The sequence below is a fragment of the Pelophylax lessonae genome (genome assembly GCF_965119305.1).
Source record: "Pelophylax lessonae genome assembly, chromosome: 6".
Taxonomy (NCBI): Eukaryota; Metazoa; Chordata; class Amphibia; order Anura; family Ranidae; genus Pelophylax; species Pelophylax lessonae.
The window spans coordinates 30,430,266-30,453,432 of NC_138773.1; the positions used below are offsets into that span (position 1 = coordinate 30,430,266).

Below are 23,167 nucleotides of genomic sequence, written 5' to 3' on the forward strand. Positions count from 1 at the left end.
ACTGCTGGTTGTTTTGTAGAACCTGCAACCATAAAGGAGGCTTTTAATAAAGATTCCTACTTCTTATCTGCTGGATCTTTAAAAACCTGGGCATTATCCACAGGACAGGTTAAAATTTTGTTAACAGCAGAAATAGAAGCATCCACAGAGGGAATATTTCATGTCTTAGTAAATTTTCCCTCCATAGGATACAATAATGAAAACCTTTTGGGAGGAACAAAAATCCTATCAGGATGGTCCCAATCTTAATACATTTCTTGCTTAAAGAGCAGATGTATGGAGCTATGAGTAGGGCGCAATGAGCCTAGAAAGGAAAAAGAGATTTCAGCTGTCTCTAGGGGAGGGAATTTGTATCCAGACCGGACCATTTCAGTAAGAGACTGAATAAACAATCTATGGGTCTGAGAGGTTGATAGAGACTGCTCTGACCCTGACTTCCCAGAAGTGGAAACCTCAGTTTGACCTTCTATAGGGTCACCATCAGCTACTTGTTCCACATCCTCTGCCCAATCCTGAACTGACTCAGAGGGTGGCTCAGGTGAGGGAGATCTATCATGTTTCTTCCCTTGAGATGCTGCAATGATACCAGCAATCATACCCTCAAGACTGGCCAATGACACAGCCAAACGTCCTTAGTGAGGTTGGTTGTGGCAGAAGCACTAGGAGTAGCTACTATGCCTGACAACCGAAATGGCTCAGATTGGCAAAATGCCTCTTTCTCCTCAGGAGGAGTAGACACAGTGGAAACATGGCTAGGACCTTCAAGGCCTGACAGTGGCATCACAGTGCCTTTTCCAACTGTGCCCCCCCCCCCCCCGGGCCTTTTCGGGCAGACATTGCTTTAAAGCAAGACAAACTTGATGTACTATCTCGAAGTGTACTCGAGGCTAGTGCCAAGTTTATACAGCCTAATGCACACAGCACTGATTATCCCCAGATACAGGACCTGTTTGTGCCAGTAACATAAACCCACAGTGACCCACGCAACCCAGTTGCTGCTGCTCTCTGTCCCTTTCTGTGACAGAAGCTAGTGTGTTGGAGACAGTTCCTTGCAGAATGCACCTTTTTATGCATGTGTGGCATGGAATGTGGCCTCCACGTGCACGCCAAATGCGCTAGAACAAGCCCACCATGCCTCATACGCCTGTACTTAAAGGCAAAGATTCCCACGTACGCGAATGGGCCTATGCCATAGACACGCGATCAAGGCAGAGACGAACATGCGGATGCTTATGTGCCAGGGCTAACACAACAAACAAATGGGGTGAGAGCAGCTTAGGCTGAGTTTTGTTTGTCACAGCTGATACTACTGAAGTGATCAGCTCAGGATAAAACACCTTGTGAAACAATAGGCAAAGAAACAATGATTTAAATCAAGCTTTGCAACAATCCCATAACAGCCTCAACAAGATGTAACTTGTAAGCATAACATCCACCTCATTGAAGGATACATATGGCACATGGTCTCTGTTATCTTTTAAAAGAAACAGTGCATAAATATTTACAATTTGCGATCAAACCAGCAATTTTTACCTTTAAAGTTTGCTGAATAAGTAAATATTTTAAAATGGACTCACCAGTCCTGCCACAGAATTCTGTTTTGAAACAAGAATCTTCACTCATCACGGCGAGCTTTGTCTTGGCCACCTTCAAGGACTGGGTCCCCTACATAAGAGGGGCCATGGCCTTGGATCTGTAGAGCACCCTGCACGGAGTACCTTTGATGTTTGGTATTCCAAGGGTCCAGATCCCAGGTTTCAGCACCTAAAAAGGACAGTTTTACAGGCAAAACCTTGTATCTGTTTCCCGAGGCTCAAGTACAATCTTTTTATTTAATTGACTGTTTAGGATGAATCTGATAGCTAACCCCTTAGATTCAGTGATCTTTGATCGGGGTAAACAACAATTCTTCTGTCTTCATTTGAAGAAAAAACAAGAAAAATGTGGAGAGACACTGGTGAAAAAACTGAGGTACTTTCTGTGTGGGAGGGGTTATATAGGGGGCATCAATTCTGATTGGTTGCTAGTGTCCTTCACCTAAAAGTGGCTATATAACCCATATGTTATGATTCATGGCTCTGTGTCCCGTGATGTACAAAAATAAATATAATCCAAATAATGGTGGCCACACCCACTGTTCACATTACTACTCTCCTTGATGCACCCAGAGGTGTCTCAGGTATTTTACAATCCTATATTGTATACTACGGTTTGGTTTGAAGAAAAGGTGGTAACCCCAGTTGAAGCAAATCCTTGTTCTGACTGTAGAGTCAAAACAAGCAAAGTGATTTCTGATTAGTCAATTCTTTCTATGGATTTAATATGACATATGTTCAATTTATTCATAAATAGCATTGAGGACGGGTTCACTAGCTCAATCTCAGTTTTTGCAGATGACACAAAATTGAGCGGGGCAATAACTTTACATCGGGAGACAGAAATCTTGCAGAATGACCTGTACAAAATAACTGAGTGGACAACTACATGGCAAATGAGGTTTAATGTGGATAAGTGCAAGATATTGCACTTAGGGACTAATAACGTAAAAGCAAAATACACGCTGGGGGGGGGGGACCTCTGGGGATATCAAAAATAGAGAAAGATCTGGGGGTCGTAGTAGAAGGTAGATTTAGCAATAGCAAGCAGGCTGCAGCTGCCAAAGCCGGCAGAATATTAGCTGGCAGTGTGTCAGTGGTGCAAGGCCAGGAATGCTCTGCCGTTGAGGCGATACAACTATTGCCACAAGGATAATCAGGGTAATTCCGAACAGATTCAAGGGACCATTGTACAGTGGGAGTCCGCGGCTGTATCATTGGGACCAGTGAGAGGGCATTTTTGCCCATATCTTCTTGCTGCTTTTAGGGACTGGACACTTGACTAGTCAGTCATGGGCCACAATGAAAATGATCAGGCACGGTTCACCAGTTGTAGCCATCCCTTGAATTGCCAAAACAAGGACTGTGGACATATCAGGTGGTTGCTAGACACTGCCAGCAAACACTCAACCAGCACTTAAGTTTCTAATAGGTGTTTCAAGGATTGTAACCAACCCTTAAAACTGCAGAAAGTATATACCCAACTTAATATTTTTATTAAGAGTAAAAAGCAGCCGCTGTATACAGAAAATTACTAATAAAATGCAATCAACACTCTTAGGATAAACACCTCAGTATTAACAACATTCAGCAGCGTTTAAAGGTTCTGTATATATTGCACTGATCCTAACTGTCCATACAAGTAGTCCATGCATAGCCTTAATTGAATGAGTCCTTGTAGGGTTAATTGTTGCACATAAGCCGGTGAACACCAGAAAGTCCCAGTGTGCAGAGTAGTTGCCCCTACTGGACTACAATACACCTCCACCACACCGTTGTGCTCTCCCCATGACAGGGGCCACTCACCAAATATTACCAGGACAATGCGCTTTTGAATTATAAATATTTCCGCTCCTCTCCAATCAAAACCTCCTCCTCCTCCTCTGGTAATACAAAAGGTTGGAATCTCCAAGATGAGGTCACTTTCACATGAATAGTTGATATACCACCGTTAGCTCATAACCATAGATGTGGTATATAGGAGGGAAAGGCAGAAAACACAAGGGGCGCCTTGGTATATCAACTACTGTATTCATGCAAAAGTGACCTCATCTTGGAGATTCCAACCTTCTCAACACACAACAGTGAGATATCACCTTCAGAACCCCTGTATGGATGCCACTACATGTAATCCACTTGGCTAAAGGCTTTGCTATCTGTGTATGTGTGTTAGGAAGGAAAGAGAAGAGCGGGTAGCCGACCACAATAGTAGCTTGTGTTTGACAACTGCTGGGATTATGGAGGACCAGCAATCATTCAGTAAAGCGGCGTGCACCCGAAGGAGACTGTGTGGGTTGTCATAGTTACAATGTGTTTTGGGGGTGTGGCCTCCTTTTTCCTTCCTAACACACAGACACGGGGAAATGAGTCTTTAGCCGAGTGAATTACATCTAGTAGCATTCATACAGGGGTTCTGAAGGTGGATTTTCACAGTTGTGTGATGAGCTTGGTGTCATTCTAGGAGCATGTGAATGGATTATGTGTCATTTTATCTTTGCATCATAGAGAAGTTTATTGCACTCGGGCAGGAGTAGGAAACTTGGCTCTCCAACTACAAATCCCATCATGTCTCTGCCTTAGGAAGGCATGCCTGTGGCTGTCAGAGTTTTGCAGTGCCTTATGGGATTTGTAGTTTCAGCACAGCTGGAGAGCCAAGGTTCCCTACCCCTGCACTAGGGCATGCACTTCCCTGGTCTTTTTTTTTTTTTGTTTTTGTTTTTACATGTTTTATAAATTAATCATTATGTTAGATTTGAGGCCACATCAGATGGCTCAGTGGGCCATGTTTTGAGCATGTTTGTAATAGTGCATAAAATTTAATTACTAATATGCTAGAGTACACTAACTTTTAGCTTCAAGCTTGGGCCCCAATGCTAGCCGGCTGAAGAATAGGAAAGAGGACTGTGTCCCTAAAGCTGTTTCACAAGGACTCTACACAATATCCAGATAGAGGGTACCCTTTACAGACAGGTCTGATCACAGTGTAGTCATACATAGAATGAATGTTCAAAGTACATGTTCATTTAAAGCAACTCTTCAGTCTATATGGAGGGTCAGATGTGCATTCAACTGTCCTCAGCTGGTGGCTCCATGAGAACATTCTACTAAGCAATATGTTCCTGTTTATGTGAATACAGAGGAAAGGGATTAGGGTGGTAAGTGATGATGGCACTGCCAATAACTGGATGGTGAGGGAATGGGGGCTGGTGATTGGGCTAGTATGGTTAGGGCTCAGGTACACTAGTATTGTTTAGTTGCATTTGCAATGCATGTAAAAGGCAGGATAGCAGATTCCCGTTTACCTCAGTGTTCTGTGTTTGACCTGCTTGTACAGAGTTTCTCTGATTACAGCAAGTCCTATTGGAGATGTGTTTGCATTGCAGGGAGAGCAAGGCATTAGGTAGCCACTTGTGTTCAAATGCACGTGCTTGAGCTGCACTGAGTTTGAAAGTAAAAAGTCTTCGTTTGATAGCATTGCCCCTATACATGAGCCCTTGAACCTGACCAAATGATGTTACCCCTACAGTGGGCCAAGCTGGGGTACTTACCACTCTTAGTATTGGAGAAAATGTATGTACTGCCTTGACCCACACTGACGTTTTCTCATCTTTCCTGATGAAGTTGACTGGTTTCCTAGAAACATGTTGAACAATACCTCCATCGTAATGTTACTTTTTAGCAATCTTGGAAAGGAAATTAACTGTTTATTCTGTACTATAAGGATACTCACAATTAGGGCTTTTTTGCAGCGGGAACGCGGGGGAACGCAGTTCCGGCACCTCCAGCACTGACTGTATGTAATGGCAAGGGGTTCAAGGTCTAATAATGCTATCTGCTGGGGGATGTATTGTTCCTGGAGGAGATCTACTTTTGTGGGGAGGGGTGTGTACTGTTGCTTAGGAGGTCTATTGTTGTTAGTGGGGGATCTACTGTTGCTGAGGGGGTGGGGTGGACCTATGTTGATGGGGGTCAGTTGTTGCTGGGAGGGATCTAGTGATGCTGGCTGCAGGAAAATCTGTTGTTGCTGCTGGGAGGGATCTAGTGATGCTGGCTTCAGGAAAATCTGTTGTTGCTGCTGGGAGGGATCTAGTGATGCTGGCTTCAGGAAAATCTGTTGTTGCTGCTGGCGGTCTATTGTTGCTAGGGGAGGGGGTATTTTGTTGCCAGTGATACATTGTTGCTGGGGGAGGGTCTATTGTTGCTGGCTGCTGGAGAGTCTATTGATGCTGGCTGCAGGGAGATCCTGCTGGGGATCTTTTGTTGCTGGGGGAGGGGGTATTTCATTCTGGGTGGTTCATTGTTGCTGAGGGGAGGGGGGGCCTATTGTTGCTGGCTGCATGTGCTCTAGTTTACTGTTTTTCTTGTTATTATTAACAAATTCCATACAAATTATGGAGTACCACAATTGTTATATGGTTTTGTATTCTTTAAAAGGAGCAGTACTTGGGAGGTGGAACCAAGGAATGGTGCAGGAGGTGGGAAGGGGGCGGAGACAAGGGGTGACTCGGAAAGGGGAGAAAAAAAGCCCTGCTCACAATGTTCAGTGAATGGTAAAAGGTAGATGTGTGGAAATGTACATATTCACCTGTATGAAATATACAATATACATTCCATGGGATATTTTACGTAATTTTAATGTTCAAACAATAAAACATTGTTGTAGATATCTATGTCAGGTTTCATGCATTACATGTAAAAACTTGAAAGTCCTTATCATTAAGCTGACTGAACAGAATAACAAATCCTTAGAATGGTAAAACAGGGAGCATATTTATTTGTCAAAAATCCAACTGCAGGTAACCTGTTTTCTAGTGTAGCCACCTATATTGACTGAACCAAGGGATACCACTATGCTGTTCAAGTTAGACACAATACTTTTTATTTTGAACACACTGACTCTAATAAGGCAAAACATATAAAAGCATGAATCAAAAAGCATTCTAGTGAAAACACACATGCACATGTACACATGCAATACAAATGTTGAGACAATGGGTGGTCAATGAAGTGGGATTAAATAGCCTCCCAGTGGCCAGAATCAGGTGGTGACTAATTGCCAAGCTCTGCTAGCTTCTGGTGGATATCGAAATTGCAGCTTTCAGGTACAGGAACTGTAATAACACCCAAAGGTATTTTGCAGGGGTATCATCCCTGAAGGTTTCTGACAAAATGTTTCTCATGCGTAATGTTTATCAATATGTAAAGAACAGATACTTACTTTTGGCTCTTGGTCCCATCTCAGAGTTTTCCAGGTCTTGGATGAGAGTTCCATTATATATTTTTAGCACCTCACAGAAGATATCCTTGTTGGGATTAGTCCAAGTTCTGACATAACAGTAGAGTTGTCTCATCTTGTCCTGAGATGTCTGCATAGTGTACACAGTGTCATACTGTTCATCTGTCAACAAACCATGTAGTAGTAGATCATCCAGGATGGACTCCACCATGGGGACCCGGCTTATCAGAGCTGCCCGGTGTCTATCAATGAAGTGCTCCCTGTCCTGGTCTGTGAAAGGAAAAATCATTATCAAGTTTACATTTTGTGATCCCTCTCACATACATCCTGAGCTAATAATTCTATTTTCTGTTGTTGACCAAACCAGCGGATCTATGGTGGACCATTATTTAAAGTTTAACTCTAGGCAAATTTTTTAGGACTTTCGGCAGGTTTTTTTTAATACTGATATTAAAGTCTCATTTTTTTTTGTTAAAAATAACGAACATGTTATACTTACCTGTTCTGTGTAATGGTTTTGCACAGAGCAGCCCAGATCCTCCACTTCTCAGGTCCCTCTTCGGCTCTCCTGACCCCTCCCTCCTGTTGAGTGCCCCCACAGCAAAAAGCTTGCTATGGGGGCACCCGAGCTGAGCCACAGTTCCCTGTGTCCATTCAGACATGGAGCTGTGGCCTGGCCCTGCCCCCTTCTCTCCTCATTGGTTGACTGAGTTTAAAAGCAGCAGGAGCCAATGGTGCCGTGCTGCTGTCTTAGCCAATGAGGAGGGGAGTCACGGACAACCGAGACACTCCTGCAGCATTGCTGGATCTAGATGGGCCTCGGGTAAGTATTAGGGGGACTGAGGGGGGCTGCTGCACACAAAAGGTTTTTTTTCATAGAATGCATTAAGATAAAAAACCTTCTGACTTTACAACCACTTTATGGAGAGATTTCCCACTTCCTGTTCTTGTGACAATGTTATCATTGACAGAGCCTGATTAATGCCACCCGAGGGGGCCATTTATGGTACACCCCACCCCCGCCCCCCCCAGCAACCTCAACAAGCTCTACGTGACTATGTGCACACGGTTTTGGCGGGACACACGCCGCGCTCCCGCTGTGATTAGACACAGCGGGAGCCAGACCACAGGAGGAGCGGGCTTGATCACCCTCCCGTGATCTTCGGCTAAAATGACAGAAGAGCCGTCTGCCTATGTAAACAAAGCAGGCGGCTCTTCTGTCAGAGAGGCAGGGAAAGATCATGTGATTCAGCTAAGCTGATTGCAGAATCTGAAAAGCTAGAATGCAAAAACAAACTTAACTGCCAAAGGCCAAAAGTGTGAAGGAAGAAACTGATTTTGCTTTAGATAATGAAAACGTTTTTTCAATCCAAAACTTGCAACTCATCTCTGCAGGCATGGGGTGTTGATTCAGGAGCTACGAGTCACATGACAAATGACAGAAGTTTCTTTATTCACCTTGACCAGAGTAAGGCCGGCCATACATTGGTCGCATTTCGAAAGAATTTTCTTTAGAAAATCCTATCTAAGAATTTTCAATTGAATTTTGCACCATTAGTGGGCCACAGCAATGGCTGATTTTCGTGTGGTAATCGAATTTGAGATATTGGGCATGTTGGAAATTTTTTGAAAAACAAACAATTTTCTATTTAATGATGGGAGAATCATGCGAGAAATATAATCGAAAAAAAAATGCGCATGAGCACAAGAAAACAAAATTTTCAGAAAGAAAGGAACATTTCCGGCCACGAAAATTCTTTTCTGCACCAATATGAGGTGAAATTAAAGGCTTGGTTGATCGAATTTTGAAATCAGTGGTGGCACTATCAGATCACAAAATGCACAAAATTTCTGATTTTCGAAAAAAAAAATTTTTTTTTCGAAATTTGAGCCATGTATCGCCAGCCTAAAACAGAAAAATTTAGCAGAACTATTGGGCAAATCATGGAATCAGAAGGCATAGAGATGGTTTTCTTTACTGTCCTATTTCCCAGAGTGTCACCAGAAGAATACCTGTGAAAAATGTCCTCTATATCCCTGTTCTTGAAACTAATCTTTTGTTAGTAAAGAAGCTCAAAAAACAAAGCAATGTAGTGACCTTCTGTAACGGAACAGGATACCCCTGACCGGGTACCTCCGTTGACAGATGCTCCTAGTGCTTCCCGAGGGGCTCCAAGCACTCCACCAGACACCGTAACCACTTCAGACCCCACGAACCGCCGCAGCTTGGTTAGGGTCTCGCAATCTCCTACCCACCCTGGACCTACGACAAGGCTCCAGGTTCCTGTGGGTGAACCTCCTTTCCCCAGAGAGTGCAGCACGAACAAGCTCTTACACAAACTCTTACAAGAGCTTAGTGATTCTCTAAGGGAGTATGGAGGACCATAGCAATCCCTTGCAGCAGATTCCCACAATAATAGACAAGGCTCTAGATTGAGGGTGATGAACTAACGACTTTCTTCTTTATTGAACAGACTTATATACAGTTTTCACCCACAAGGTTACCACCCAGGTGGACCTTGTTGAAGACTGGACGTGATATTCACAATCCAATAGGAACAGAGTTTTACACTCTCATACAGTGTACACGAAAATATATAATGTGGGACAATCCCCCCTCCCCCTTAGCATCCAATCCACATACCTATAAGTTTCTCTTAAGGCAGACAGACAGAACAATGAGAGGTCATTAACACTTAACAATGCGAAAGGGCAATCCACATTCCCTCCCAATACACAACAAAAGGAAAACCTGTCTGACATTGAAAGATATTTAATATACCCAGCATTTAGGAAGAACAGATTTCATGGCAAATGGGAATAAATCTTTATATTCCTATACGGAGATATGGCTGGCAAATATGACCGTCCCATCTGAAGCAATTGAAACCATTAATCATCTGTCTTTAACTTCCAGTGACGATGAGTACTGTCACACCTTCCAAGATGAGAGTTTTGGCATCATAACATGGTTTATTTAATGTACAAAGGTTAAAATTACAGATGAACTGTATCAGCTAAAGTGCAATGAAGTGGTTAATACTGCCAAGGAGGGAAAACATTCAAACTGCATTTACACATGGCACAGACGACTTGGGCAGACATAATAAAGAAATAACTGAGAATGACCATGCAAGTGGAATAAAAATTAGTCTGTGTGATCAAACAATGAAATTCACCAGCTGTATAAAAGGAAAAATAAAAAAAAATGCCTTTCCAAAGCAGAGTAACAGCAGAGCTAAGAAACCTCTGGGCTTAATTCATTTAGATCTTTGCAGTCCAATTGAAAAAAATACTTCAGGAAAGAAGAGGTATTTTCTCACTTTCATAGATTATTACTCCAGGTATGAAACACTAAGAAGGGGGCAGCACACAGGAGTGTCAATCAGGTGTCACAAGAAAATCCCCAGTCAGCAAACCATATAAAATTATGTAATTTATTAGGTAAATAAAATCAAGAAAGGCTGACATGTTACCACTGGTGTGCGGGTGGCGGTGAAGGCATTATGGGGTGGTGAACGCCAATGGTCACTTTGAGGAAAGTCCAAAGCTAAACCTCTCAGGATGGTAGAGGTGTCCAACATACCAGGATCCCTGTGGAAGAAGGAAGGATCAGAGCTGGTTGCCACTGGCACGAACCAGCCATGTACAGAGTCCGCTGAAGGGTTGCGTGATGCCTGGAAGTGATGTCACTAGGTGGAACAAGGCCCAATGCAGGAACCACCGTGGAACGCAAGCCAATCCATTGCCGTGACTATTCGTTTTGTGCACATGTGCTTTGTCAAGTCACCTTTTTTTGTGTTTTTTTTTTTTGTGTATTTTATTACTCCAGGTATACTACTCTATATCTGTTACACAACATAACAAAAGAGAAGTAGCAGAGAAACCTGAACAGTATTTGGCTCAAGTAAGCAACAAATTTGGCAAAATGCGGAGTGTATTGCGCACAGACAATGAAACTGAATATACAGGTGATAACACACAGGCAATTCTTATAAAGCATAGCATAATATTTCAAACTACTATACCATACAACCCAGAAAAAAACAAAGTTGCAGAAAGAATGAACTGTACTCTGTTTGAGAGTGGAAAAACCATGCTGTTTGATGCAGCTATGCCAACCACATACTGGAGGCAATCACAACTGCATGTTATCTCCAAAATTGACTACCAGGAAAAGCAACTGAGAAAACTCCATATGATCCATAGAATGGAAGGGCCCCATATTTGAATCATCTAAAAAATTTTGGAAGCAAAGCTTATGCACACATCCTAAAATAAAAACGCATAAAATGTAATGTTTGTGCAAAGGAAGGTGTACTTGTGTGATACAGTGAATCTCAAAAGGGATATAAAATTATACACTAAGATACAAACAAAGTAACCATTAGTAGAAGTGTGATTGTCGAAACTTCAGTGTGTTCAAAATTTCATGAACTAACACAACTGAGGGAAATTCCACAACAGTGTCACATGAAGATAAGCAACAAACTGACACAGAAATAGAAACTAATGCAGACAATCCAAATGCTGTAAAAGAAGAAACCAGGCCACAAGAGGCTTTAATCAGGAAATCCACCAGAAGCAATGAAGTCATCCCAGCCAAATGTCTGTCCTATGTAGCTCACATGGCATTAAAAACAGCCAGATTCATGGGATGAGATGCAAAGACTTCCAACTCATGAGAAACAAAACTGGATCAGAGCATTTGACAAAAACCGCCTACAAGAAACAGATTCATGGAACTGAGATCCAAGATGGGACTAATATAAGGAGTAATTGTTGAGTGGGGATGTTAGAAAACATTGTTCATGTATTTTTGTACAACAATTACAGATACAGTGTATTCTTCAACTAGTAGATGGCAGTGTTTATAAGTTTGTAGCTGCATTTATGGTAAACTCTAGGGATGAGCTTCGAGTTTGATTCAAAAGTAAGTTCTAATCGAACATAGGGTGTTCGTGCATTGGCTGAACACACGAACAAACGCGGCCGTTCACAGGAAATTCAAGCTGTACACTCACTACTTTACATTGTAGCAACGTGTTATTTCTTCAGTGTTGTCACATGAAAAGCTAGAATAAAATATTTACAAAACTGTGATGGGTGTACTCACTTTTGTGAGATACTGTATATAGTCCAGACAATGTTTTATAGGACTGAATAAAAGCTATATTTTAAATAATGATGGTTTATGGTGTGTAAGGTAACGCACCCTTCATTCAGTGTAGCTTCAGTTTGTTGCCAGTCTGGTGTTTTTTGCTAAACTTCAGGTATTAGTCTGTGTTGTCTGTATGCAGTTCAGCAGCAAAGCCCATGTGGACTGTGCCCAGTCTGTTCTGTAGTGCTATATACTGAGTTTCTAACATATATAGAGATAATATATTTTACCAGGTTTTTCTGCAAAGATTGTATGTTCTGTTATTATCCCAGTAAATATGGTAAGTATAATTACACAACCAGCACATCACAATAAAATCAAGACTGACTGTGTAAGTTAGCTATATTTTCCATACTATTGTTCTATACATAACAATACTTTTTGGAATATTTTTCCTTCACGTCACATTTTAGTATTGTACCTTATCTTATTTTGTCTTGTGATACTGGAGCTCTGCTATCTTTCTCCCTTCTTTTTATCTCAACAAACTTCCAACAGCGTAGTTACACAAATACAGAAGAGATATGCAAGTACAGAGAAACAGTACTCAGAACAGATAAATCTTTTTGCTCCATAAATCAAATGCATTAAAAAAAAAAAAAAAAGCAATAATCTAAATAGCAAGTAGCTGCTATCACTTACTTGTACACTGAAGGTAACACAGCACAGGGTGAAGCATCTTTTCACCAACACTCTGGGACACTGATTAATCACAGCTTTAGTAGCCAGAGCCTTCCAGGCTGCTTCCTTATTTGTGAGCAGGAAAGTACAGACTACTAGGCAGACGGTATTATGAAATCTCTGCTTTTGGTGTAGATCTGTAGAAATATTTACATATTCCTATCAAGCAGTAAATAAGCTCTTCAATACAAGCCATTACAGAATTCTCTAGCTGCAGACACACTGGATCAATTCATTAGAGTTCCCTGCATAAAATATTTTCAGATTCTATTCAGCAACTTAATTTGCCTGCTTCCACTCCCAGCAGTTATCCAGCAGCTCAGCTCACCCTGAACTCCCCACCCAGCAGTGACTCAGCAGGTCAGCTCACTCTGCTCTTCCATCCTAGCAGTAAATCAGCAGGCTTAGCTCACCCTGCTTTTGACTTTGTAGCTGAACTCACCCTTCTTCTCCTAGCAGTGATTCAGCAGCTCAGTTCACCCTGCTTGTCAGTCCCAGCAGTGACTCAGCAGCTTAGCTCACCCTTCTCCTCCTTCTAGCAGTGACTCAGCAGCTCAGCTCACCCTGCTCTCCCCTCTGAGCTGTGACTCAGTAGAGCAGCTCACCCTGCTCTCCCCTCTGAGCTGTGACTCAGTAGAGCAGCTCACCCTGCTCTCCCCTCTGAGCTGTGACTCAGTAGATCAACTCCCCCTACCAGCAGCGAATCAGCAGCTCAGCTCATCCTGCTCTCCAATCCCAGCAGTGGCTCAGTAGCTTAGGTCAACCTGCTCTCCCCTCCTAGCAGTTATTCAGCAGCTCAGAGCACCCTTCTTCTCTATCTAGTAGTGACTCAGCAGCTCAGCTCACCCTGCTCTTCCTTTTCTAGCAGTGAATCAGCAGGGTCAGGTCACTCTGCTCTCCCCTCATCATGGGCGTCCGCAGGTAGGGGCAAGGGGGAGCAAGTGCCCCCCCTGGAATCTCAACTTCCCCTTTCAAGTGGTTGTTAAGCCACTTTATACCATCCTGTCTGGTTTGTTTAATAATCTAGTGTGCCCGTGTGTCTGTGTATGTATTTTAAAAAAATAATCCGTTCTTTACCAGTTTTCAGAGGGCCGAGCACCGCTCACTTGACCCGTCGGCTCTCTCCTCTCTCTGTCTGACAGCTGCCTGCAGTGGGAGGGGCCGAAAATTCCCCACTGATGTCAGTCGGGAGGGGAGGAGGAGAGAGGCGGCGGGTCACGTGAGCGATAAGTGGCGCTCTGAAAACTTGTAAAGAATGGCTTTTTTTTATAAAACACAGACACAGGGGCACAAAGCATTATTAAGCAGACTGTAGACAGGATTTGAAACTTTAAATGAAACTACAGCAGCAGGAGGGGGAAGGGGCACTGACACAGGAGCAGACAGGCAGGGAGAGAGGGGGGAGAAGACAGAGGAGGACAGGAGGGCTGCGGATGATGGAGGCACGTAAACTGACCACAGTATCAGGTCTCAGCAGCCATGGTATATCATGGTCAGTTTACAGAGGGGAGGACATAGTCAGGCAGGATCAGCCAGGTATTTTAGGTGATAGAAGGGGCCAAATTACACAGCAAAGCACTGTGCAGTATAACATGCTTTAAGGGAACAGGATCGTTTTTTTTTTTTTAGGTTAACAAATGCTTTAAAAATAAATGCTGCTGTTTTCTCTTTAAAAATAAATACTCAAAATAAGTATAATGACTAAGCCCCTCCCCTTCATGACATTGTTGAAAAGGGGCAGAGCATGTGTGACCTTAACCACTTCCCGCCCATCATATAGCAAAATGACCGGCGCAAAGTGGTTGCACTATCCTGACTGGGTGTCATAGGAGCGGCGATTGGTGGTGCGGTGTGTCTCTCTGACACACCGCATCTCCGATCCCAGTAAAGAGCCTATGACATGGGCTCTTTACCATGTGACCAGCTGTGTCCAATCACAGCTGGTCACATAGTAAATAGGAAGTGCCATTGATCGTCTTTTCTCAGTTCATGGCTGACAGGCGCGAGTAGAGGAGAGCCGATCGGCGGCTCTCCTGATGGGGGGGGGGTCTGTTCTGGTAATCAGAGCATTGATTACCAGTGCTGACCCTTGGGGGGATGCCACTAGAGCCATCAGGGATTGCCCACCCATGGCCACCAGGGATGGCAATCAGTGCTCAGGGAGCCTGTCAGTGCCCTCATCATGAGTGCTGCCATCTATCAGTGTCGCCCACCAGTGCCTATCATTGCCCATCAGTGCTGCCTATCAGTGTCCATCAGTGTCGACTATCAGTGCCCATCAGTGCCGCCTAATAGTGCCCTTCAGTGCCACCTATCAGTGCCCATCAGTGCCGCCTATGAGTGCCCATCAATGCTGCATATCAGTTCTACCTATCAGTGCCACATATCAGTGCCCATCAGTGCTGCATATCAGTGCCCCTATCAGTGCTGCATATTAGTGCCTCATCATCAGTGCCACCCCATCAGCACCACCCCATCATAACCTCCTCATCGGTGCCTGTCAGTGCGGCCTCATCAGTGCTCATCAGTGCAGGAAAAAACGTATTAATTTACAAAATTTTATAACATAAACAAAAAAACTTTTTTTTTTCTTCCAAACTTTTCGGTCTTTTTTCATTTGTGTAGCAAAAAAGAAAAAACCTTGCGGTGATCAAATACCACCAAAAGAAAACTCTATTTGTGGGGAAAAAAAAGACATAAATTTGGCTTAGGTACAGTGTTGCATGACTGCGCCATTGTCATTCAAAATGCAACAGCGCTAAAAGCTGAAAATTGGCCTGGGCAGGAAGGAGGTGAAAGTTCCCGGTATTGAAGTGGTTAAAATGATGCCCCCCCCTGGCCCCTGAAAAAAGTTCTGCAGACACCCATGCCCCTCGTAGCAGTGACTAAGCAGCTCAGCTCACCCTTCTTCTCCATCTAGTAGTGCTTTAGCTGCTCAACTCACCAAGCTCTCCCCTTGCAGCAGTGACTCAGCAGCTCAGCTTACCCTGCTCTCCCTTCCAAGTGACTCAGCAGCTCAGCTCATCCTCTCTCCCCCCCCCCCCATCCTACAACTGACTCAGCAGCTTAGCTCACCCTGCTCTTCCTTCCTTCCTACAAGTTACTCAGCAGTTCAGCTCACACTGCTCTCCCCTCCTACAAGTGGTTCAGCAGCTCTGCACTCGGTGATGATATCACTTTCTCCTTGGTGCAGCAGATGGAAACCCCACTTCACATCAGAGTCTTCCCATAATTTTAAGAGCACCCCATTTATATCTGAAGCCTTCCATCACATCAGAGTCCTCGCTTTTCACATCAGGAGTCCCCTTCATTTGACAGAAACAAGATATAAATCCAAAATTTCTACTCTTCATTTCACGGTCTCCCCGCCCCCCCTCCTTCAACCCCAGTTTCCCACCTTGCTAGGATGCAGTGTACTTGGTTTCTAGAATTCTCTGCAGCATTGTACTGTGAGTGCAAGGTTCCAAGGGGCCACCCCCAAGGGTGAGGGCTTGCCAACCTGGGCATACAGAAAATGAGCATCACTCAACCAGAAAAGGACCAGAGCTGAATCACAGAATGATAAGTCTACATTCCCATTCACACTAGACTCGAGCAAAGCCAGTCGATTTAAAATCTTTTTTTTTTGCCCATATCTGTACAGCAATTCCATAGTTCCATAGCTACATAGTTAGTCAGGTTGAAAAACAGACCCAAGTCCATCTGGCTCAAGCAATAAAATTCCTATTAATAAGTTCCTTTTGGAGATGTTTTTGCATTGCAGGCAAAGTTGGTCAAAGGCAGCCACTTGTGCTCAAATGCATGTGTTTAAGTTGCATTGTATTCAGCCTGTGATTCACAGCAATGCCTATGTATGTATACAAGCCCTTTAACCCGGCTAATTGCTATTCCCCCAACTGCTGGTCAAGAGGGGAGCCCCCAGCACAAAGGCAGACAGATCACCCTATCTGGCTGAAAATCAACGGTCTTCACTCTTCAGTGGGTCTCCTGAGTGCACAAAATGAAGAAAACAGGATTGTTTAGCTCAGTTAGAGCAATCTCTGTACAATGAGAACTTCTCACACACCTGGAGAAATGGCTGGAGCCAGGGGCGTAACTACAGGGGTTGCAGGGGTTGCAATCGCTACCGGGCCCCATGCTCCAGGGGGCCCGGTAGCAAACCAGTGGGTGAACTTCCAGGATCGCAAAGGTCACACTTGCGACTGGACCCTGGCATTGCACCAATGTGGGGAGGCCCCAAGATTGCAGGAAGGGGGCCCACAAGATTGCAGGAAGGGGGCCCACTGCAGAACTTGTGAAAGAATCCTGCTGTGGGACCGTAATAAAAGGCCATGCAACGAGTGTAAAGAGCCCCAGGATTAGTGGGAAGAGCCCTGGGCTTGAAGGGAAGGGCCCCGGCCAGGGGTCTGGGGGGCCCTTCATGGTTTCTTGCATCAGGGCCCTGAAGGTTCTAGTTACGCCTCTGGCTGGAGCATTATCATGTATGTACAGAGTGTGCTTGGTTTAAAGAGGAAGAGGAACTGGTGAGTAATGAATGGTAAACCACAAACACCAACATCTCTGTTCTTGGTAGAGAAGAGGGTATGTGGCACGCTGGGTTCCCTGCTGTAGGTACAGTATGTTAACTGAGGTAGGTGATGTGGTAGGTGGCTCTAGGGCGATGGCTAGCTTCCTGCATTCATGTATCCAATATTACAAAAAGTATGCCAGACTGATATTCAGATCCAGATATACTGTATGTTATTGTTTGTAGCATTGCCATCTCTTGCTATTGGCACAACTTTAGTAGTCACTTTGTTTCAGCAAAATTATTGAGACTTCTGTGGACATCAAAATGAACCACCCATAAGACAACTGTATCCAAGGCTTAAGGTTCAATCCCCATATAAGATTAATGAATGTATCACACTTCTTCCGAGGTCACATTTACTAATCAACGTCCACAAAATGATAGAATACTCCAATAGTTTAGATTACCCAAAGCTTATTTTATTATAGAAAATGCATAAAAAAGTACATATATAAAGCCTTCATATATGCAAGAAATGTGCCAGTGTCAAAAAGCTTCTCACTTCACTTTTAATTTGAATAGGATGTTTTCAAGGGGGTCTAGTTTGGCTGATCCCAGTTTAATCCTTTATACAAGTGCTAGTGAGTGGACCAATACATTTGCCCTACAGATGTAAAAAATTCTTTAGTATGACTTATCCACAAAACCATCCTCTTGAGGTGAAAAAATATAGCTATCAATAGATATTATACAGTGCCCTATAAAGTATTCATACCCCTTGAAATTTTTCACATTTTGTCATGTTACAACCAAAAACGTAAATGTATTTTATGTGATAGACCAACACAAAGTGGCACATAACTGTGAAGTGGAAGGAAAATTATAAAAGTTTTTCAAAATGTTTTACAAATAAATCTGTGAAAAGTGTGGCGTGCATTTGCAATTCCCCCCCCGGAGTCAATACTTTGTAGTAGGGATCGACCAATTATCGGCAATGCCGATATATCGGGGGCTGATATGCACTTTCCCTGATATATCGGAATCGACCCAGGAGGTTACTGATATTGCCGACATTTTGGGAAAGTGCTTGTACCGGAGTGATGCATGCAGCTAGAGGCATCACCCCGGTACTGGCGTCCATAGCCGACGGTCGGCTGTCTTGTAATGACAACCGAGGCGGCTGAGAAGCCGCTTGGCTGTCATTACAAGGAGTGGGAGGGGACGCCCCCCCCTCCCATCGCCTTCCGTGGCATGACCGGGTTTCCCGTCCCACAGGGAGTCCGGGCAACCATCCTGCACGGCCGCCGGAGACCCGATCAAAGCCGCATTCTGCTCTGATCGGGTCTCCATGTAAAAACCCGGAAGTGATGTCATGACATCACTTCCGGGTACTTGGCACCAAATGTAAAAAAATTACAGCATTTTGAATGCTTTTAAGTGCAAAGGAGGGGTTTGAGGTCTTTTAGACCCCCAGATTCCCTCCACAAGAGTACCTGTCAAGAAAAAAATAAATACATTATCAATGGGCAAAATATCGGTATCGGCTTTAAAAAAACAATATCGGTCGATCACTACTTTGTAGAACCGCCTTTTACTGCAATTACAGCTGCAAGTCTTTTTGGGGATGTCTCTACTAGCTTTGCACATCTAGAGATGTTTGCCCATTCTTCTTTGCAAAATATCTCAAGCTCTGTCAGATTGGATGGAGAGCGTCTGTGAACAGCAATTTTTGCCACAGAATCTCAATTGCATTTAGGTCTGGACTTTGACTGGGCCATTCTAACACATGAATATACTTTGATCTAAACCATTCCATTGTAACTCTGGCTGTATGTTTAGGGTCATTGTCCTGCTGGAAGGTGAACCTCCGCTCTAGTCTCAATTCTTTTGCAGACCCTAACGGGTTTTCTTCTAAGATTGCCCTGCTGAAGCCAGGGCGTCCTCTTCGGCCTCCTCTTCTGTCCCAGAATGCCCTGCACCGGCCCCGCTCGTCAGTTCCGGCACAGACGCGTCATCCCTGCACAGCTTCGGAGTGATGCCTGCAGCTAGAGGCATCACCCCGGTACCGGTGTCCAGAGGCTCGTGGGCGAGCGATGTACGGGTACGTCGCTTTGCCCAGGGGGGGGCTGACTGCCACCGTATATAGTTGTGCGGCAGTCGGCAAGTGGTTAAATAGGTGGGTAAGAAATGCCAGGTGATGGTATCATGCCAGGCTCCCACTGATTTTTTTCATCCTTTCTTACCTGTTATGCAGGGTTGTCTCCAGAAAACATACTTATCTGTCCACCAAATCTTTCCTTGTCCTGATGCAATCTGCTGCTCTGCTACCACAAACCGGGGCCTGCTCCACCATACGCCCTTCCTTATTGATCAGGAGCTGGCTATCTTTATATCTTTATTTAACCTCTTTTCACCACCAGGCCAAGATCCTTTAATTAGGCTGTGACACCTGAGGCTGGTAGGAAGGGCTCCTGATCACCCTGAGCACTGTAATTATCTGTGGAGTGATGACATCCGGAGACTGTCCTACCAGATCCCTATCATTGGTAGTTGACCATGAGAGTTGACCATGAGTCACAGTTCTAGTGGTGCTGATGATGCGCCTCCCAGAACATCACAGCAATATATGCAGAGGATGGGTGTGAAGTCCCACCTCCCATGCTGCTACATATATGCATAAAGTTGCCTTAAAGATGTTAATCAATGCACTGTAAACCTTAATTCATAATAAGGTCAATACCCTGGTGAGATCTTTGTGATTATTGGTGTATGGGACTGAGCTATTAGGAGGGATTCATATACAGCAGAGATGTATAGTAACTAAGTAGAACTACTTCACTACTGTAATTAAGTACCGAAAGGCGGTATCTGTACAGTAGATGGCAGGTTTCATGAAGCTCAAAACATGTGTATTATCAGCGCATACGAAAATAAAAGCTACTGTATGTATAAATAAAAGCTGCATTTGAAATAATAAAAAACAATATGATGTTCAAACTTTTGACTTCTTTCTTTAATAACTACATAATACAGTACTTGTACTTTTACTTTCAGTACTTGAGTAGCACAATTTTTAAAAAAAACTACTTGCAATACTTAAGTACAAAAAATGTTGAGTACTTCTACTCAAGTCACTTTTTGATCGAGCACTTCCACTTCTATTCAAGTCACTTTTTGATCGAGCACTTGTACTTTTACTCAAGTATGGGTTTTCGAGTACTTTATACAACTCTGATATACAGTGGTAGTTGAAGATAAATGATCACAAAAGATACAAAGGTATACAGTTAGAATTTTTTTCTTTATTTGGCCTTTTTGCTACATTGTCACAGTTGATAATTTGTCTCATTGTTCATGGTTTGATTTTATACATAGAGGATTGCCATTGAGTTTTCTTTTTTTTTTTCCTTTTTTTTTTTTTCAGTTTTCTGTTTGTACATCTGACATACTGAAACTTCTGATATGGTCAAATACTGATCTGCGGGGTCTCCAGCCACATCTTGCAGGGTTCACAAATTTTTTCAAATCCATGCTTCACTGCGGTTTAGAAGCCAACAGCACAATGTTTTGTAGCCAAACTTCAACCTCAGTGTCAGTGGAGGACGTCCCCATGATCTGAAGGAACCTGAAACAGGATTCATGTACAGTATAGTCTGAGAACATTCCCAAAGATTGAATCATTTTAAACCTAAATTGTTTTTTTAGGTGGCTTCCAATGGGGTTAAAGGCTTAGTCAAACCTTTTGGACCATGATTATATTACATTCGTATTTAGGGTGTAACACATACAGTAGGTGTGCTCATCCTATTGCATTAGGGTGTGCACCCAAAAGCTGTGTGTATATACAGTATCTCGCAAAAGTGAGTACATCCCTCACATTTTTGTAAATATTTTATTCTATCTTTTCATGTGACAACACTGAAGAAATGACACTTTGCTACAATGTAAAGTAGTGAGTGTACAGCTTGTATGAGCCCCCGTTCACATAGGGGCGACGCTACTTCGCACCGCGACCTCCGAGGTCGCGGTGCGAGCAGCGCGCCGCTACCTCGGAGCGGCCGCCACGGACTTCATAACATTGAAGTCTATGGCGGTCGCCTCCGGGTCGCTCCAAAGAAGCTCCGGACCCTTTTTCTAGGTCGGAGCGACTTGTGTCGCTCCTATTAGAACGGGTCCGCAGCTTCCCTATGGGAGGCGACCTGCGGGGCGACCAGGTCGCCTCACAGGTCGCCCCAGTGTGAACCGGCACTAACAGTGTAAGTTTGCTGCCCTCTCAAAATAATTAAGTGAAAATGTCCAAATTGGCCCAAAGTGTCAATATTTTGTGTGGCCACCATTATTTTCTAGCACTGCCTTAACCCTCTTGGGCTTGGAGTTCACCAGAGCTTCACAGGATGCCACCGGAGTCCTCTTCCACTCCTCCATGACGATATCATTGAGCTGGTGGATGTTAGAGACCTTGCGCTCCTCCATCTTCCGTTTGAGGATGCCCCACAGATGCTCAATAGGGTTTAGGTCTGGAGACATGCTTGGCCAGTCCATCTCCTTTACCCTCAGCTTCTTTAGCAAGGCAATGGTCGTCTTGGTGTATTTGGGGTCGTTATCATGTTTGAATATTGCCCTGTGGCCCAGTCTCTGAAGGGAGAGGATCATGCTCTGCTTCAGTATGTCACAGTACATGTTGGCATTCATGGTTCCCTCAATGAACTGTAGCTCCCCAGTGCCTGCTGCACTCAAGCAGCCCCAGATCATGACACTCCTACCATTGTGCTTGACTGTAGACAAGACTTACCTGTCTTTGTACTCCTCACCTGGTTGTCACCACACACGCTTGACACCATCTGAACCACATAAGTTTATCTTGGTTCATCAGACCACAGGACATGGTTCCAGTAATCCATGTCCTTAGTCTGCTTGTCTTCAGCAAACTGTTTGCAGGCTTTCTTTTGCATCAACTATAGAAGAGGCTTCCATCTGGGACGACAGCCATGCAGACCAATTTGATGCAGTGTGCGGCGTATGGTCTGAGCACTGACAGGCTGACCCCTGACCTCTCCACCCCAGCAGCAATGCTGGCAGCACTCATACACCTATTTCCCAAAGACAACCTCTGGATATGACACTGAGCACGTGCACTCAACTTCTTTGGTCGACCGTGTCAAGGCCTGTTCTGAGTGGAACCTGTCCTGTTAAACCACTGAATAATCTTGGCCACAGTGCTGCAGCTCAGTTTCAGGGTCATGGCAATCTTCTTTTAGCCTAGGCCATTTTTATGTACAATTCTTTTTTTCAGACCCTCGGAGAGTTCTTTGCCATGAGCTGCCATGTTGAACTTCCAGTGACCAGTATGAGAAAGTGAGAGCGATAACACCAAATTTAACACACCTACTCCCCATTGACACCTGAGACCTTGTAACACTAACGAGTCACATGACACCGGGGAGGGGAAATGGCTAATTGGGCCCAATTTGGACATTTTCACTTAGGGGTGTACTCACTTTTGTTGCCAGTGGTTTAGACATTAATGGCTGTGTGTTGAGTTATTTGGAGGGGACAGCAAATTTACACTGTTATACAAGCTGTACACTCACTACTTTACATTGTAGCAAAGTGTCATTTCTTCAGTGTTGTCACATGAAAAGATAGAATAAAATGTTTACAAATATGTGAGGGGTTTACTCACTTTTGTGAGATGCTGTATATATATATATATATATATATACAGTCAGGTCCATAAATATTGGGACATCGATACAATTCTAATCTTTTTGGCTCTATACACCATCACAATGGATTTGAAATAAAACAAACAAGATGTGCTTTAACTGCAGACTTTCAGCTTTAGTTTGAGGGTATTTACATCCAAATCAGGTGAAAGGTGTAGGAATTACAACAGTTTGTATATGTGCCTCCCACTTTTTAAGGGACCAAAAGTAATGGGACAATTGGCTGCTCAGCTGTTCCATGGCCAGGTGTGTGTCATT

General features: G+C 43.8%; 2 protein-coding genes across 2 annotated transcripts in view; both read right to left on the reverse strand.

Annotated features, from left to right (window-relative positions):
• Nucleotides 1-20,620: 20,620 nt before the first annotated feature.
• LOC309557565 (putative methyltransferase) overlaps nucleotides 20,621-23,167 on the reverse strand; it is a 97,278-nt gene continuing 94,731 nt past the window's right edge. The window contains exon 9 of the mRNA XM_082260352.1: nucleotides 20,621-20,665. The gene's annotated coding sequence lies outside the window, so the exon portion shown is untranslated. The remainder of the gene's footprint in view (nucleotides 20,666-23,167) is intronic.
• LOC309558516 (uncharacterized protein) overlaps nucleotides 20,672-23,167 on the reverse strand; it is a 44,549-nt gene continuing 42,053 nt past the window's right edge. The window contains exon 8 of the mRNA XM_082261596.1: nucleotides 20,672-20,808. Coding sequence (XP_082117722.1) covers nucleotides 20,718-20,808 — 91 coding nt within the window. The 3' untranslated portion in view covers nucleotides 20,672-20,717. The remainder of the gene's footprint in view (nucleotides 20,809-23,167) is intronic.